The 15671-nt window shown below is 42.2% G+C and overlaps 1 protein-coding gene across 1 annotated transcript in view; it reads right to left on the bottom strand.

The window, feature by feature from the left end:
* Window positions 1-529: 529 nt before the first annotated feature.
* LOC110988682 (uncharacterized) overlaps window positions 530-15671 on the bottom strand; it is a 44833-nt gene continuing 29691 nt past the window's right edge. The window contains exon 3 of the mRNA XM_022252442.2: window positions 530-15098. Within this exon, the coding sequence (XP_022108134.2) occupies window positions 9292-15098 (5807 nt within the window). The 3' untranslated portion in view covers window positions 530-9291. The remainder of the gene's footprint in view (window positions 15099-15671) is intronic.

The following is a 15671-nucleotide window of genomic DNA, read 5'->3' as shown; positions in this document are numbered from 1 at the left end:
TACATCTTCATGGTAAGGCAACAAAAGCTCTCTCATACGAACCAAGTTTCTTGGTGCAATGCACTTCCTGTGATAGTTTGTACATGTATGTGGGCGTCTACTGTGAACTGTACATGATTAATCTTGCAAGTCTGTGGAGTGTTTATATGGGTGCCGGGTGTAATGTGCAAATGGCATTCCACCGTCACCCTTGTCTCTGCCATCATGTGAGGGGGGTGCTTGTGTGCGCAAAGCCATGAGTTGAAGCATCTTCAGATTAGAAGCCATTTTGGGTCCCAAGTCCACACATCTGACAGGCAAAATGTTTTGTTCAAATTGGGCACTTACAGGCAGCTGGTCAAAAGTAGGTTTCTAATGCCAATATAGTACAGATCTACCCTTGCCAATGATGCTTTAGACAGATCCCACTTCCGCAAATATGCTGCCAGGCAAAATCACACTGAATCACAATTCAACCCACTTCAGCGTCCAAGTCTTTTGCCACGATTTTGACAGCAACACCAGTCAAAGGAAGCTTACACGTGAAAACTACTTCGCATTTCAATTTTTATTACTGCCATGACATGCATTGTGCTTATACATTACCACAGGCTGACATGCTACATAAATATGCTCTATATGCACTCGCAAAGAATTGCTCAAAGAAAATCGTAAAAAACTCAAAGCAGGTTTCTTGAAATTGCTTTTATGAATGATTGTCTTGATACATTGTACTTAGCAATACCCAATAATCAATACTTCATGTGAACAATTTGTTAAAACTAGGATAATGGATCCAAACACCTGTGAAGTCCGTTTCTATTGCATCTATAAAGAACCCACATAAATTATGTCATCATATGTTTGTTAACTGCAGATGGTCAGTTACAGTATGTGGTATATAATTTAAGGAGAATTACACATGGCATAAAGGGTGATCCACTATGGTACACTTAGAATTACACATGGCATAAAGGGTGATCCACTATGGAACACTTAGAATTACATATGGCATAAAGGGTGATCAACTACGGTACAGTTAAAGTTACTCATGCTTGCACATCACATTTGCAGGTTTTACTACAATGTATTACATCCATGATCAGAGGAACAGTCTAGAATAGTAAGAATAAAGAGTAAGAATAATGCAAGAAACTGCCGAGTTGATTGGCATATTACAAAAATATGACCAAAAAAGTATTGCAAATACAAGAATGATGTAATTAAATAACACTGCAATTCTCTAATTCTATTGCAGATTAAGACGGTCAAATTAAATACAATTAGCAACACAATTTACTGCACCAAGTATGTGGTGAGTAGTGGTGACCCTATTTTCTAGGCAATGTTTCTGTCTGTGGTTCTTAGGTTTTTTGAATTGAATTCTGCCAACTGAGAAGATAACATATACCTGGAAGTGTAAAGAGGAACAAAATAATTGTGCTATCAGCACACACGACTGAGACAACTATCCATTGTGGGACCATACAGTAAAAAAAGCGATAACTTTGTGACAGTGCAAATCAGTGTACAAGTATGCCATTAAAGGCACCACACTTTCATGAGGCCTGCATTTCTTGTTACCATATCTGCTCTCTTTCCTATGGGCTTTAAATCTACGAGGGCAAATCTTCAGCAAGCATGAAAGTGGCTCTGAAATTCAAAACAGAATAATATGTAAAGACATGGGCAGTCGATGGGAGTTTACAATGCCCATAAATAACCATGTCGCGTTATGACTCTTGTAGTTTGGAACTGCTTGAAGTGAAACATTTAAAAAGGAAATCACTATGTGCAGGTTAATGGGGTGAAGTGCTGATTATTGAGATGAAACACTATCAAATGTAGGCTTCGTTCATAAAACGATGATCCTTTTCTACCCATTAACTTACAGAAAAAAATGCAACTTCCACTGGTTGCTTTGAAATCTTTGTTAGACAATATATCATCAAGAACAAGATTGACAATCCACACAGTATGCAGTGTCAATGTTCCTTCTGTTAAACCTACATGTAGCATGGTGACATTAACAAAATGCTATTTGACAGGGGTAACACGTTTATGACATGATGGATAGCTATTCAAATGTACAGACCATGTACTAGCCAAGATGTATAATACAAACTCATATGTAGTGAGATCCTAAAGCAAGAAGTGTTCACACAATAACATTTGCAACTTAAGTGACAACGGAAGATCATATCAAATGAAATTTATGCAGAGTTCCATGACCAGCATTGTTGACAACACAAACATTTACAGACACATCTGATTTCATTAAGACAATTAAAAGATAACTGAACACTGTGTAGCAAAAAATAAACAGCAAACGGGAAAAAAATATAAATTCAATATTATTCCAATTTTTTTTGTAACCGAACCAAATATTTACAGTTTGTTTTTTTTCATATTGCATGGAATTTTTTTGGCAAACATACAAACACAAAAGGCAGAGCTTCATTAAAAAAATGTAAACCTAAAAATCAAAACAAATTGGCAAGAACCTAAGCACACAAAGTTCTAAGTATTTCACCTTTTGGAAACAACCTCATCACAAAAATGCTTCTGTGTTAGGATTTCTCCAAGCAAACACTCGCTAAAGAAAGAAAATACACAAAGTGGGCGCATTGTTCTCACATGTAGTGCAAGGAGGAGAGAGAAAATAAGGCATATTTTTCAAAACATCTTGCAATGCTGATTACTAGGACAGTGCTGAATCAACGCTATCTTATACACTGACACTTCGTTACTGAGACAGCACATACAATAAATGTATACAATCATAAAAGCTGAGTTGTAAATGACAATATATTTTTGCCTGTATTCCTAGTAGATTTTTTCTCTTTTATTAGACCTATGATTTCAGTGAATAAATATATGCAGACTTCTAACAGCAGTACGCAATTCATTCATCATTAATAGCAAATGCGCAGGCACAGAGCATGTGCAGTTACCAGAGTAACTGTTGATGTGTCGCTTCGACCTTTGTCTGCATAACATTCAGACTCAAACCCAATCACATACCGATCTAACAACTGTGTCAAACCATACAGTCAGCTCAGGACTACTAGCTACATGTACACACATCAGAACTGCACTTGCTTGGCTTAAAGTAACAGTGTAATGACCAAAAACCCAAACCCTCGACAATCTCACCATTTTGGAAACATAAGTGACTACAACCACTAGAAAATATATATTCTTTATACATACCTTATTCTGATCTCATATCAAATATTGCATATTCATTTTTACCACACATCTATCTTGAAATCATTTCAACCGTGAAGAAGTGTAACTCACAGGGTTTAACTTTTTTATCTTAGATTACATCTGACAGGAGTCCAAGCCTTGAACGGTAGTGTTTATGAATGAACAGTAGTGTTTCTGAATGATCTGACAAAGGAAATGGGAGAGGTCAATGAAAGAATTATCCAATCAGCATCATTAAGTACATGCATTGAAGGATAGTTAATGTTACTGTGGTCATTCTGCTACTGAACCCTGCACTAAAGTTTCAAGCACTGAAAGCTGTATGATGAAATAAAGTACAATGAACTACATGTATCCGCCCTTATAATATCCTTGAATCTTTTACTGTTAAAAATTAAGTACAGTGACCCATACTTGCTCTGTTATTCTCTACCACAGGCTCTCAGGCGATTACATGTATAAACCATTTCTACACAAAAGCCCAATTAATTTTGCATTTCAGTGGGACTAGGATTGAATAATTAACTGGATACTGCACGGTGAGGAGTAATGTGTTTGATGAGGCAGCTTGCCTGTACTGAACAAATTTGTCTGGTGAGTAGTAGTGTGAAGATTTTACAGTACAACCGGGACAGTTTCAAAGGGTTTGATCGATTGCTTTGATCACATAGTATGCCACGTGGTCACAGATTGAAGCTGTAACCTCGTGACCTGCCTTTTGTTACTTATTTCTTCTTTTCTGGATAGTTGGGTTTGGGCTTGGTCAAGTTATGCTGATCAGATGCAGAGAATGCTTGCCAGCCAGACAAATGATATGCAGAGTGGTTGCGACATGACGCATGAGATGCAGTACTGACTCCTGAATGATGCCAGGAACTAATCAAGTCAGCCTCTCTCTCTTCTAGAACTGCTGACATACAATACACAAACGCTGCCCACGGCCTACCAACTCACAGCCCAAATGCCCTTGAGGATTTGGCTGGCTATGCATGAGCACGGGAACCCATGGTTTGCATGGGATAAGCATGACTTGCCATCCCTAGTCCCAGACAATGGAAGAAAAATGAACAATAAAGCACCATGCACGCTGCGGATGTACACACTCTGATGGGATCTCTGCGCATGAGGTAATGGCACAAATATGTGGCATGAAAATTAACATTTCCGTTTGATCAACCATCCATGATTGAGGCCGACACACACCAGCTGATAATGCAGATCCCAAGGGTGAGAAACAAATAACCATCTTTAGAAATATTGATTGAAAAGCCATAAAAATCAATTACAGAGCGTTAACAAAAATACTTCTAACAGGAACAAGTTAAAGTTTCCAGCTACATGATATTAGAATAGATATGCACTCTGATGTACAATATTTTAACAACTTTTGGAACGTGGTTGAGAATAGTGTAGTTTAAGTATTCATTCAGCGGCTGCATAAATTTATGAAACATGAATGAGCAGTTAGAACCAGCATTTTTTAATAGGAGATAAAATCTGTGATTTGGGGCTTGTGATTTTACAATGCGACATTATAAACTTTGTGAAGTAAAGACATGTACTTGGTAGGATACAATTGTAAAGTTTAGCAAAGTTCTTACATGGACATGTTTTACAATGGAATAGGCCTACATGTACAATGTGACCATAAAACTTCACACGTACAGCAGTGTATTGCATTTATGGAATGAAAACACACAGTTGTCTCTTGTAATGTTTATGAACTAGCTAGCACCTCTGGGGGATGATAGTCAAAAAAAGGAAGATTTTCAGTATAGCTGCTACAGAGATACATGTCTCTCCAACGCCTACAACACCAAGTCACCTGACTAAACACAGACCATTTGCTAGAGCAGGCTTAATTTTGTTTGCCAATGTGGCACATGTCACCTGCTTTCAGCTGCAAGACATTTTGATCACGAATAAACCCCTGGCAGCTCTTCTCACTGTGTTTGTCAGCAATGACTGGCATTCACTAATGGCTGACTTTTTGAGCAAATGGGCCTGGTATCACAGAGCAGTCAATTCAATACACACTGGCTCCCACCCTTGTAAACTACAAGTACATGATCTAAAACATAGAGTGCAACATGTGAACCAATGTATGTGATGGTACTGAGGCTAAATATACTTGTATGTTATAGCATAGCATTTTTTAATCTTAACATTTTTATAATTTTGTACCAGGCTAGGTTTGAGACCGACTAAGTGATCAGCTCACTTGCAATTGCTGTAATCCGCTCCCTTAAAGAAGGTAGTTTGGAAAATTGGATGCTCTTCAATTCCTGTAAACCTGCTCATTCTCGTGACACAGCGAAACAAACACGATGGAAAGTTCTGAAGAAAGGCGACCAAATGGAGCCCTTTCAGTAGTGAGCATGTGCAACGTGATGAATAATCGAGTTTATTCTGTGAGACGCATGTATACAGTGACACCGCTGCTTACCTATGTTGTTCACTTACATTGGTATTTTTCGTATGCTGATCAGCTTCTTAAAATAAGCTCAAAGAGAAATGCTTACATGTCAATATATGTACTTGAGAATCAGCGTGGTGCTACGAGGTTTTAAGAGCAGTGGAATAAACAAAATCCAGTTTATACTCTTTTACAAATAACCACTGTGTTCGTTGTGCAACCCTCTTACATGAAGAGATTTTCAAGACAATTTTTCAATATCAACTGGTTACACAACATATACCTACATGTAATGATGAAGAACAGTACATCATACATATGAAACTTGGGCTTTTAGTCAACCCAACATTATTAGCAAGTTAAAACAAAAAAAGGCTGAATGTAGTCATGCCAGCAGCTATATATTCTACAATATTAATGAGCATTATGAAATATAACAGGTACATACATGTACATATTCTACTCTTGAAGATTACTAAGGTTTCCAACCTGACATGCCTGTGCGCACTAATTAGTTCTACTGATTAACTGATGCCTAAAAACTTCAAGCATTGTCTACACATATACTGAACTTCAGGTGGACAAGCATGCTCATAACAAACCATGAGGTCTACACATCCATGTAAACCTGGACTGCCATAGCACAAATATTGCCACTGAAGTTCCTAATTCTACATGTACATGTATGTCTACGATGTCATCATCATGCGGCCACTACCACTTTACATGTAAATTCAACTGACAATGTCATCCATGTAAAGACAATGTGTTCATGCCCCCCAAAGTCAGGTATTCAGAGATGCCAGTCAAGGTCTTGTCTACAGCCTCAAATGAAGGCTGGAGAAGCCGAAATATGCATACATGTGCATGTACATGTACCAGTGCATGTATCTTTTTAAAAGCCTAAAATAAGCCAAACAATTTCCACAAAGCCTGAAATCAGGCTTTTCCCTGAAGACTGGCATCCCCGAGGTATTGCCTATCTTCCTAAAAACAGTGTTTTTACCAGAATCACCCCTATGAAAGCTAAACTTGTTTTTTCTTGATTTTTTAGGAAATTGTTTTTACAGCATGCTAAAACCTACATGTATAATTGTGACAATTTCTCCTACCACAAGTCTAGAAAGCAAACCCAAGAACGTCAGTTGCATTTTTTTTACATTGTTTTACAAAGTACTGACACTAACTGCATTAATAATATCATTGGACTTCAAAATTCATGTTTCAAATTCTTCCGATCATGTGATGCACCTAGAAAAAACTATTAGCTAAACGTGCATGCACCATGACAAGTTTGTTGTTCCACACAATTTCTCTGTTTTGTAAACATGTTAAACAGTTGTTTACATATTCAAAATTCCATTTCAGGCGTACAATTTTGTTAACAAAACAGCCGAACTACAAACAAAATAAAACACCTTTTAAGATTTCGTATTGACATCCTAGAAACCCTGTCAGTCATTTGTTTTTCTTAATCAAACTTGCACAGTATTTTAGATCATATCATACATTACCTTTGGCATGTTATTTTCTTTTTTCCCCATTTACTCCCCTATTCCAACAACAATCAACAAAATAACAGGTCAGTCACTGGGATGACACAATATACATTAAACTTTTTTCTCTTAAAGGCACATGAAACACATTGCATAACAATCACCAGCTTGACATCGAAGCAGATTATCAAATTACATGTAACACATGCACATTCATGGTGGACTACATATTACTAAAATACTACATAGATTTCATGTATTTTTCCCACTCAATTTACCCAATTTTTTTCCCCTGAAGCTCGAGTTGTGCACATGTTGGTTACAACTTACATGTACTTTTCCACGCTTTTCAGATTTTCTGTATTAAACTCTGTGTTGTCTGACTCAAAAGATAGCAAAAGCATGTCAAACATTACTAACTTGTCAGCAACTTACATGGACAAAATATTGATCTTCTGTATAATGTGTCCAGCTTCCTTTTAATGTACCATGAAGTTGCACACTGAACAAAACATCTACCAGTTTTGATAAAGTGCACGCACAAAACCAGTATCAATATCTGGAAGTCAGCACAAAACTAGTCACACCATTTAACCAGCCACCTTCTGTAGTTTCTGGTCGCAAGTTAAATTCTCCTTCAGTGTTTCTAAAGTGCTTGTGCACAGCAAAACAGTTCCACACAAACAGCTGTTAGTCTGAGTAGCAACAGACACTGTATTCCGGGCAAGCATTAAACAATAACGGCTCTATTCCAACTCACACCTAAGCACATCTTTTTCATACTCTTCACTGAAGAGCTACTGTGCGTGTGTTTGTGAGAAACTGGCAATTATCCAATGCCACATTTACAGCAATAAAAGTAAACCAACTAGGGAATGTTGACACGGTACTGAGAACATCAATTTCTGTGCTTTAATGCTGGCATAGGCTATTTGTCACTTTCTTGGTAACATGAAACTGTCTACCTCCAAGGCTGTATTGTATTTTTTCTCTTTTTTTTCGCTTCAGGCTGCAAGAAAACCTCTGAAAATTTCTGCTAACTTGTCAGCCAATTGCAAACTCATCTGCATTTATATGGACCTTTCTTTTGCCACATCGTACTCTAGTTTTTGCCAATTGGCAATCTGTAAACTACCGGTATGGCCACTAAAACTCAATAATAATGAATACTGATACTAAATGAAATACCCCCCTAAGCTCCCTCTTTTAACATTGATGAATTTAATGTATGTTTTGAGGTAACGGCTACTGCCATACAAGGGTGTTCAAACATTCTGTAAACTTTGGCCATTTGTATAAAATGGTAGTCAATGTCTGTTAACAAAAGAAAGGTCTAAGGGATAAAAATCGCATCTATTGAATATAAGCCCTTCCAACACTGGAAGCGGTGTGTAAACAAGTCTTTTAGGTATATTTTATTCTATTATTTTTATTTTGTTTTGTTTTGTTTCTTTCCTTACTTTGGTCCATTATTGTAAGCTCTGAAATCAGTTCCTACAACAGGATACCTCTTCAACTGCTCCATCACTCAAAATATGTTTATTCCATTTTTACAAGTCATTAATGTGAGCAAACCACACTATTAATGTAATTCAAATTCATGCAACAACAAATGCATTTGTATAGTACAGGTACAGAATTATTTCATTTATTTGCGAAAAGAAAGTGAGTTATTAAATTTAAAATCCATAGCACTAGTTTTGGCACTAATCTAAGCAATCCGGCAAGAGTCTTAATTCCATTTTGAATTATTTTGACACTATGTCACAATATTAGTCGACAAGTAAAAACTCAAACAAAACTCTACCTTAATTATTTCTGAATATATTTCAAACTCGAAATCAAGCAACATTGGGCGGGCAAGTTCTAACATTAAACTGTATGCTCTTCTAACATGACTAAGATTTTTAAATGTATGTTCGATAGCTGATGCACATGTAAATTAATAGCAATGCAAAGCTTTATTTTGCATTGCAATTCTAGCATTTTACTTCAAATAAACTGCAATGAAATACTGATTCACATCACTTTTTTCCATCAAATTAAGTACACGTGCGAGTGTGATTGTGTCACATGTAGAGAAACTATGTAAGACAGACAACATGCTGAATGAGCTGCAAGTGTGACTGCTGAAAGACTATGTCCAGAACCACTTGAGCTCCAAGCGCCAAGAAATCACTACTCTCATCAGAACTCCACTTTGTACATGAAGAAGTTCTCATCTTTCATCTGCACAATGCTCCGGCTGGCCGGCTGGGAGATGGTGATCTTTGAATCGCTTAGCTGCTGTACATTTTTCTGCTCCCACTCCTGCAGGGCATCAGTGTCATAGGTCGGGATGACTGTGACCTCCGCCTCGGGGTCCTCCCACTTGGACTTGGCTTCCAGCAGGGAATCCATGACCGTCACGCTAGGCTGGTTGCGACCTTTGTCGTTGGCGCTCAGGACGTAATTCTTGGATCTGATGCGCCGGAAGAACTCCATGTTGACCGAGTCCTCACTTGCGTGATGTGGAATATATGTGAGATCTACATAGACAGATGGCCCGCTGATGGGGATGGCCTGGGCTTTTGATGTGCTGGTGCTTGTCTTGGAAGACAGTGGCCTCTTGCTACTGTCTGATCTCCTGGAATCTCCCGCCTTGCTTGGGGCCGACCTGGTGAACCTATCAGACTCTCTCTTGGCTGGTTCTGTCGACTTTCTGGCACTACTGGGAGCTTTGGAGCCTGTCGGTCTCTGCGTGCTGGCCTTGGGCGTGGTCCTGGTTGTCACCTGACTGGGTGCCAGCCGTTTGGTCGGGGTGGGCTTGGTGTCTCCAATGCCATTGGTTTTTGTTCGGCTGGTGTGGCTGCTGCTGCTTGTCGACACAGAAGCAGCTGCATGCTTCTCCAAGACCTTGCCAGGAGACTTGTCTCGATTTGATGTCTGTGGGCGAGCTGCTGGGGTCTTCGTTGCCGAGAGTCGACTTGGCTTCTTCTCTGCTGCTACGGTTTTTCTCTCAGCCAGAGACTTCCTTTCAAAGGTTTTCTTCTCTGTTGGTGTTCTCTTTTCGGTGGGTGTTTTCTTTTCTGTTGGAGTTTTCTTCTCTGCAGCAGCTTTGGGCTCAGTACCAGTGGTCCGCCTCTTGGCAGCTCCTGTTACCTCTAGCTTCTTGGTGCCAGGTGTCTTTGTGGTGGATTTCTTCTCTGTCACTACAGATGTCTTGGTTTTTGTGGTGGTCTTGATGTCTCTTGTGGTAGTCTTGGTGGTACCCTTGGTTTTTGCTCCCTTGTCGGCAGGCTTCTTGGTAGCACTGGACGTTGTCGTGGATGTCTTGGTTGTAACCTTGGTTGTGGTACTGACTGATGAAGCTGCCTTTGCCGCAATTTCCGGAACTGCAGCGGGCTTGGGTTCTGGTTCTGGCTCTGCAGACTGTTCAGTGGCCCCCATCAAAGGTTGCGGTTCAAGTTGGGATTCTGGAGTAGGTTGCGGAGATGGTTCAACGACAGGTTCATGCTGAAGCTCAGGGCTAGGCTGTGGAGATGGCTCTTTGATAGGTTCGGGTTCCGGTTCTGAAGGAGAGGGTTCCTGGACAGGTGCTGACATCTCCACAGGCTCAACTTCTTCTTTGGTTGCCTCTTCTTCAAACTCAACATCAATATGGGGCTCAGAGAGAGAGGGTTCCTGGGCAGGTGCTGACATCTCCACAGGCTCAACTTCTCCTTTGGTTGCCTCTTCTTCAAACTCAACATCAATATGGGGCTCAGAGAGAGAGTCAGGCTCTTTTTCTGACTGAGGCTCAGAAAGAGAATCCAAGAGAGGCTCAGATGAGGACTGTTGATCGGGTATCGATGACTCCTCCTGTATAACCTCTTGGTTATAAGCTGCTTCCACATCGTAGTCAGAAACAGGCTCTCCTATGATCTCTTGCTGTGCTTCTTGAGCTGGTACAGGTGGCTGTGTAAATGTATCTGAAACTGGCTCAGAAATTAACGTGCTGGGAACATCTTGCGCTTCAAATGGAGAGTATTCCTCAACCGTCTCAGGGCCTTCCTCAGGTTCTCTCTCAATGACTTGAGGATGTTCTTGTGCCGCTTGTTCCATGTCTTCCGATTGGTACGGATGGCTAGCAGGCTCACTTGGTGGTACCTCATCTCCAAACTGAACAAGGTCCTCTGAATCTCTTTCAGAGCTCTCTAACACAGCCTCTGCTTCTGGTTGCAAGCTAGTCTCTTCAAGCAGCATCACCTCTTCGACTGCAATCTGTCTGTTTTCATTGATATCAGCTTCTGGCTGCAGACTTATCTCTTCTGGATGTTGGCTATTTTCTCCTGGCTCCTGGCTGATCTCTTCAGGCTGAGGGCTAACCTCTTCGGGCAGGGGGCTAATCTTTTCAGGCTGGGGGCTAATATCGTCAGGTTGGGGGCTGAAATCTTCAGGCTGGGGGCTTATATCTTCAGCATCTGGGCTTATCTCTTCTGCTTCTGGGCTTATCGCTTCTGCATCTGGGCTTATCTCTCCTGAATCTGGGCTTATCTCTTCTGCTTCTGGGCTTATCTCTTCTGCTTCTGGGCTTATCTCTTCTGTATCTGGGCTTATCTCTTCTGCTTCTGGGCTTATCTCTTCTGCATCTGGGCTTATCTCTTCTGCTTCTGGGCTTATCTCTTCTGCATCTGGGCTTATCTCTTCTGCTTCTGGGCTTATCTCTTCTGCTTTTGGGCTTATCTCTTCTGCTTTTGGGCTTATCTCTTCTGCTTCTGGGCTTATCTCTGCCAGCTGGGAACCCATTTCTTCAGGTTGAAGGCTTTCCTGTACCCTACCACCAGAAAACTCATCAGGTATCATGAAATTTTGGTTGATCTCCTGTTGGCCTTCTTGACTCCAGGCTTCTGTCACAGGGACGTCTGGTGGTGGTACATACTCTTCATATTCACCCTCTGGTACTACTTGATCCTGGTCTTCCTCTGGGGCTGGGGATTCCACGCTTTCTGCATGTCCAGTTTCCATCTCTTCATGTTCTTCCTCTTCCCTACCAGCAAGCACTTCTTCCTGCCCTTCTGATGACTGGATTTCAACAACTGGTTCACCTCTGATTTCAGCCTGAAGTTGCTCAGATTCACCTGCAGCAACTTCTTGCTCTGTTACTTGTTGCACGTCAGGCTGCATTACATACTGATTTTCTTCATCCCCAAGTCCCTGAACTGGTTGAGGTTCTTCTGATGTGACGTCAAATTGCCCTGAAATCTCTTGATCTTTAGCTTCCATTTCTACAACATTCCCCTCTACATCTGGAATCTGCCCTTGCTCTTCACTGCGGCCATCCTCTGCAACTTGGCTATCTTCTGGCATCATTTGAGAGACTGGAGCTGGCTCCTCATACATCATTTGGTTTTCAGCCTCAGCAAGCTGCTGGTCAGGTTTGACCTCTATCTCTGATGCCTGAGATGCTTCTGAGGAGTCCTCTTCTTCATCCTCTGCAATGTCTTCCTGCTGCTCATACTGAACATCCTGAGCATACTCTTGCGAGCTTGCCTGGGCTTCCATCTCTTCTACAGCACTCCCACCATTAGAGGGGACCACAGGGGGCGGAATCTCGGGGAAAGAAGCTTGCTTAATCTGCTCTTCATGGAAATCTGCCTCAGGACGAGGTTCTTCAACTAAATAGCTGTCGTCCGGTTCTTGGTCCGGAGAAGAGAACTCAATTCGAGGTTCCCAAGGATGTGGTCCTCCATTTGGTGAGCCAGACTCGTCGTCAAAAGCTCCACTGCCTTGGTTTCCATTTGTAGGTGACTCATCATCAGACAGATCCCTCTTCTTCTCAAATCCACCACCAAACTCTCCAGGAGCAGCAGCTTCAACATGATCCTCCTCAGCATAGTCTCCAAAACCTGAAGGTACTGGAGCTGGCACCTTGGAGCCAGCCTCTGCTTCAAAGACAAAAGAGCCATCATTTGGAGATTCGTCGCCATACTCAACCTGGTCACTAGGGGTGATTTCCCCTGAAGCCAACCTCTCGGGAGCATCTGACTGCTTGTTATCAAATGCATCTGGTGTGCCAACATACACGAAAGCTCCCATGTCCTGCTGGCTTTCCGGCAAGTTGCTGTCCATGAGGTTCCCACATATATCACCCTGTACAGTTGCCTGTGGCTCATTATCAACTGGTGACTCTTGAGTGTCCATCACTCCATCATCTTCTGGAGGTGGGGTGCTGCAATGATTACCATCAGTGAACATGACATCCCCTTCCGGAGGTGGGGTGTTACAATTGGCACCGTCAGTGCACTTGTATGGTTCAATTGGCACAAACTTGTTGCAGGCATCCTCATCATATTCATTTTCAGGAGGCGGAGTACCACAGTGCTTTCCATCACAGCACTGGCCATCACTTTCCTCTGGAGGAGGTGTGTTACAGTTCTTTCCATCAGAGCATACACCACTACCCTCTTCAGTGTCTGGAGGGGGCGTGTTACAGCCCAAACCATCCTTGCATTTCCCATCAGGAGGCGGAGTCCCGCAACAGAGGCCATCAGGACAAGGAGGTGGTGTGTTGCAGTTTTTTCCATCTGTGCATTCACCTTGTACCTCCGGGGGAGGCGTCCCACAATGGATGCCATCAGTACACGTAGCCTCGTTACTGGAAGTGACAGTAACTGACGCTGTTGGGCCATTGGCTTTAGGTGGAGTTTTTCCTCCAGCAGTGGGAGACTTCTTCTTAAGAGGAGCACCACCCTTGGTCAACTTTGCAGCGGTTACATGCGGGTACTTCAGGTAGTCCAGATGCTTCAGTCTGTCGAGACCTTCCAATATTTTAGTCTGAGGCGCATTTCCTGGGAACAAGACTTTGACAATATCTTCATGGGGATTAGCTGGCTGCCAGACAATCAGAGCACAAATGGAAACAGCACTAGAAATGGGATACTCACTCTCTTTCCCATTCACTTTCATTCCAATTTTTACCTTAGAGAATGCTTTATTGCCACTCCATTGCTGCATGAAATCTTTCAGCTCCTTACTATCATGGACGGGGGTTAAGATAAACATATCCAGACGGCCTATACCGACTTTCTGATAGAGAGTGACAGGCTCAATAATTTTGCCAATGTTGGCTGTGCAAGAAAATGGCTTGATTTCAAGTTCTTGAAGCAGCTGCTGTGTGAGGTTCCCCTGGCTGACTGTCTTAAGCTGAAGACTTGTTGCTGATTTCTTGTTCTCGGGGGCATTCAGGTAGACCACTCCCACCTCGGGCGAGTTGCATTTGATTAGCCAGTCCTCATGCTCCTCTGATCCCTTCTCAGGCTCTGTCAGCTGCTGCTCGGCTATCTTTCTCTTCAGGAGACTGTTGAATCCCACCAAAGAGTCAGGCTGCATGTGCTGGGCCATGATGGCGTCAATTCTGTGCAGATGCTTGGCAAACTTCCAGAAGCAGCTCTTGGTGCAGTAGCCCCCGCCGAGAAAAATGCTGAAGTCGGTGACAGCAAAGAAGGCACAGTCTCCTTTTCCTGCCGGGAATATTAGCACAGTGGGCTTGGTGATCTTGCACTTGACGCCAACGCCCATGGTGGGTGGCTCCAGAAGCTCAAAGGGCGAGGGGATCTGGATGTTGTTGCGGATGGTCTGCAGGACCAGAGAAATGCCTGCCATGGCATTCTTGACCTCCTGGGGGTTGATCGTGAGATTGAGGCTCTTGGTGAATGTCTGCTTAGTGACCGCCGCAGTCTGCCAACGGCATCCAGACACCACCAGGGTCTGCCTGTCATCCTGCGAGGCTTTCAGGACAGCAGCATCCACCTCCGGCTCGCTGAAGATGGCGGCGATATCATGCAGGGTGAAGGTGTCATTGTGTAACACCCAGTCCCCGCTCCCTTCAAGCCAATGGCCGCCAAAGATGAGATGTTTGTTGGATGCAGGATGGATGAGGAGGTTGCGAAGCTCGGCAGTCACCTCGCCAGATGTGGGATTGACCAATATGACCACACCAACACTAGTACCACAATGAGCCAAGCTCCTGTGAACTACAAAAAAAGAGAAAATGATTGCAAAGAATTTGCAGTAAATCGGACACATTCATGTGCCAGTTAACACAGTGAAGGATAAAAGGAAAGCAAAACTGCACGTAGTCAACTGATCTCCATAAAAGTGAAATGCCACCTGTTTATCTGCTCTGAGCAGAACAAAAGAGGGCTTTTTTGGCGTTGGCCTACAGGCGCGCCTTTATAATGGAGATTAATGGCGCGTTTGATACGGGCACGCCGAATACGTGTAACAAATTTATTCCTTAATGTATGGTCTTTGCGTACACCCAGAATGCGTGCAAGAACCCGCTTGGAAAACTAACTACCATCTGTCTTTCTTTTGCCACTTGGGGGTGCACTTCAACTCGAGGCGGATAACCAGAAACAAAAATACTCTGTGAAGTGACAAAACAACTGTCCAATAACAGCCACCCCAAAAATAACCACTAAAGAATCTGGAAAAGATTGACCTACTGGTACATATTCATGTACAGAGATGTTTTTTGCTATAACTCTGAATCAAAAGTACATGTATGATCAATCTGCGGTACCATGTGTTCTGGTATAAAAAGA

Source organism: Acanthaster planci, linkage group LG05 (assembly GCF_054643075.1).
Source record: "Acanthaster planci isolate LZ-2023a linkage group LG05, COTS_SCS, whole genome shotgun sequence".
NCBI lineage: Eukaryota > Metazoa > Echinodermata > Asteroidea > Valvatida > Acanthasteridae > Acanthaster > Acanthaster planci.
The sequence above is the reverse complement of the archived record's forward strand: the minus strand, read 5'-3'. Positions and strand labels throughout refer to the sequence as shown.